The sequence below is a fragment of the Colletotrichum siamense genome (genome assembly GCF_013390195.1).
Source record: "Colletotrichum siamense strain Cg363 chromosome Unknown KSG_Cg363_contig03, whole genome shotgun sequence".
Taxonomy (NCBI): Eukaryota; Fungi; Ascomycota; class Sordariomycetes; order Glomerellales; family Glomerellaceae; genus Colletotrichum; species Colletotrichum siamense.
In genome coordinates this window covers 2,958,361-2,960,227 of record NW_023501016.1, presented here as the reverse complement: position 1 = coordinate 2,960,227, position 1,867 = coordinate 2,958,361, and the positions used below count along the sequence as shown (strand labels likewise).

The 1,867-nt window shown below is 53.8% G+C and overlaps 1 protein-coding gene across 1 annotated transcript; it reads left to right on the top strand.

The window, feature by feature from the left end:
* Positions 1–242: 242 nt before the first annotated feature.
* HOG1 (Mitogen-activated protein kinase HOG1) lies at positions 243–1,625 on the top strand (the record flags this gene model as incomplete). The annotated part of the gene is made up of 6 exons (XM_036636636.1): positions 243–346; positions 434–563; positions 617–760; positions 816–1,172; positions 1,223–1,485; positions 1,544–1,625. 6 exons carry the CDS (start codon positions 243–245, stop codon positions 1,623–1,625), a joined length of 1,080 nt encoding a protein of 359 aa, XP_036498072.1.
* Positions 1,626–1,867: the final 242 nt, after the last annotated feature.

Below are 1,867 nucleotides of genomic sequence, written 5' to 3'. Positions count from 1 at the left end.
ATATCAAAGCATCGCTCTATTCGACTTGGTTCGTTTTGTCCGTTTATTCCCTCATCACCGCAACGAAAGGAAAAAAGTGCAACCAGAGCATAATCTGTTCCGTCGATCTCCCGACAGCCGGTCTCCTGCTCCACCACCCCTCACACCCTTCTCTCTAGTTCTCGACAGCGCCCATCGCCAAACTCTCCCTTTTGTTCACCACACACAACAGACCCGATCGCGAAGATCGACCATCGCACAAAATGGCGGAATTCATCAGAGCACAAATCTTTGGTACGACCTTTGAGATCACCTCAAGGTACTCGGACCTGCAACCCGTAGGCATGGGCGCCTTCGGTCTCGTTTGGTTAGTCTGAGAAGCATCTGTCGCAGCGGCTACGGTTGTCGCTGCGAGCCTCCCATCATCCTGCTGACATGCCGTTTCTGCTGCCAGCTCCGCCCGTGACCAGCTCACCAACCAGAATGTCGCCGTCAAGAAGATCATGAAGCCCTTCAGCACCCCGGTGCTCGCCAAGCGCACATACAGAGAGCTCAAGCTGCTCAAGCACCTCAGGCACGAGAACGTATGTTGCGGGTAGTAGTTATCAACCATCGGGCAGGCTCTAACACGCAGCAGGTCATCTCCCTGAGCGACATCTTCATCTCTCCCCTCGAGGATATCTACTTTGTCACAGAGCTGCTGGGCACCGACTTGCACAGGCTACTCACCTCCAGGCCCTTGGAGAAGCAGTTCATTCAGTACTTCCTCTATCAGATTATGGTATGCTTCCGCTCTCTCTGTAGCACTCGACGCCAATATGCTGACCCCGTCGCAGCGCGGATTGAAATACGTCCACTCCGCTGGAGTTGTTCACCGTGACCTGAAGCCCAGCAACATCCTCGTCAACGAGAACTGCGATTTGAAGATTTGCGACTTCGGCCTCGCTCGTATCCAGGACCCCCAGATGACCGGCTACGTCTCGACGAGATACTACCGTGCCCCCGAAATCATGCTCACGTGGCAAAAGTACGACGTCGAGGTTGATATCTGGAGCGCGGGATGCATCTTTGCCGAGATGCTCGAGGGCAAGCCTCTCTTCCCCGGAAAGGACCATGTCAACCAGTTCTCCATCATCACTGAGCTGCTCGGCACTCCCCCCGACGATGTTATCAACACTATTGCTAGCGAAAACGTGAGTGAGCCATCATGTCGTGAGATGCCTAGGAGTTAACCACCCCACAGACCCTCCGCTTCGTCAAGTCGCTCCCCAAGCGCGAGAGGCAACCCCTGAAGAACAAATTTAAGAATGCCGACCCGTCGGCCATCGACCTCTTGGAGAGGATGCTCGTTTTCGACCCCAAGAAGAGAGTAACGGCCACCGAGGCGCTCTCGCACGACTACCTCGCCCCCTACCACGACCCCACCGATGAGCCCGTGGCTGAGGAGAAGTTCGACTGGAGCTTCAACGACGCCGATCTGCCAGTGGACACTTGGAAGATCATGATGTATGTCGCCCCGAGCACGCACTGACACTGATTCGAATGCTAACACGGCCTTTCACAGGTACTCTGAGATACTCGACTACCATAATGTGGACGCGGCAACTCAGCAGATGGAGCAGGAGCAGCAATTCAACGGGCAATAGACGACGGCGCAATTTTTTTTTCAAAAAAAAAAGGAAAGGGGGGCCTAGCGAGGACAAATAGGAGCGAGGAGGCTATGATACCACGCAAAACCTGATGGGACGTGTTTCCAGTACATTCACACACACTGCCTTGGTGTTCGGAAGACGGGTTCGGTTTTTGTAACGTTGACACAATGCAGAGGGCCAACAGTATACGCGATAAAGGAAATGGCATGCATCTCGGAGGTGTTTTTATCTTTTTA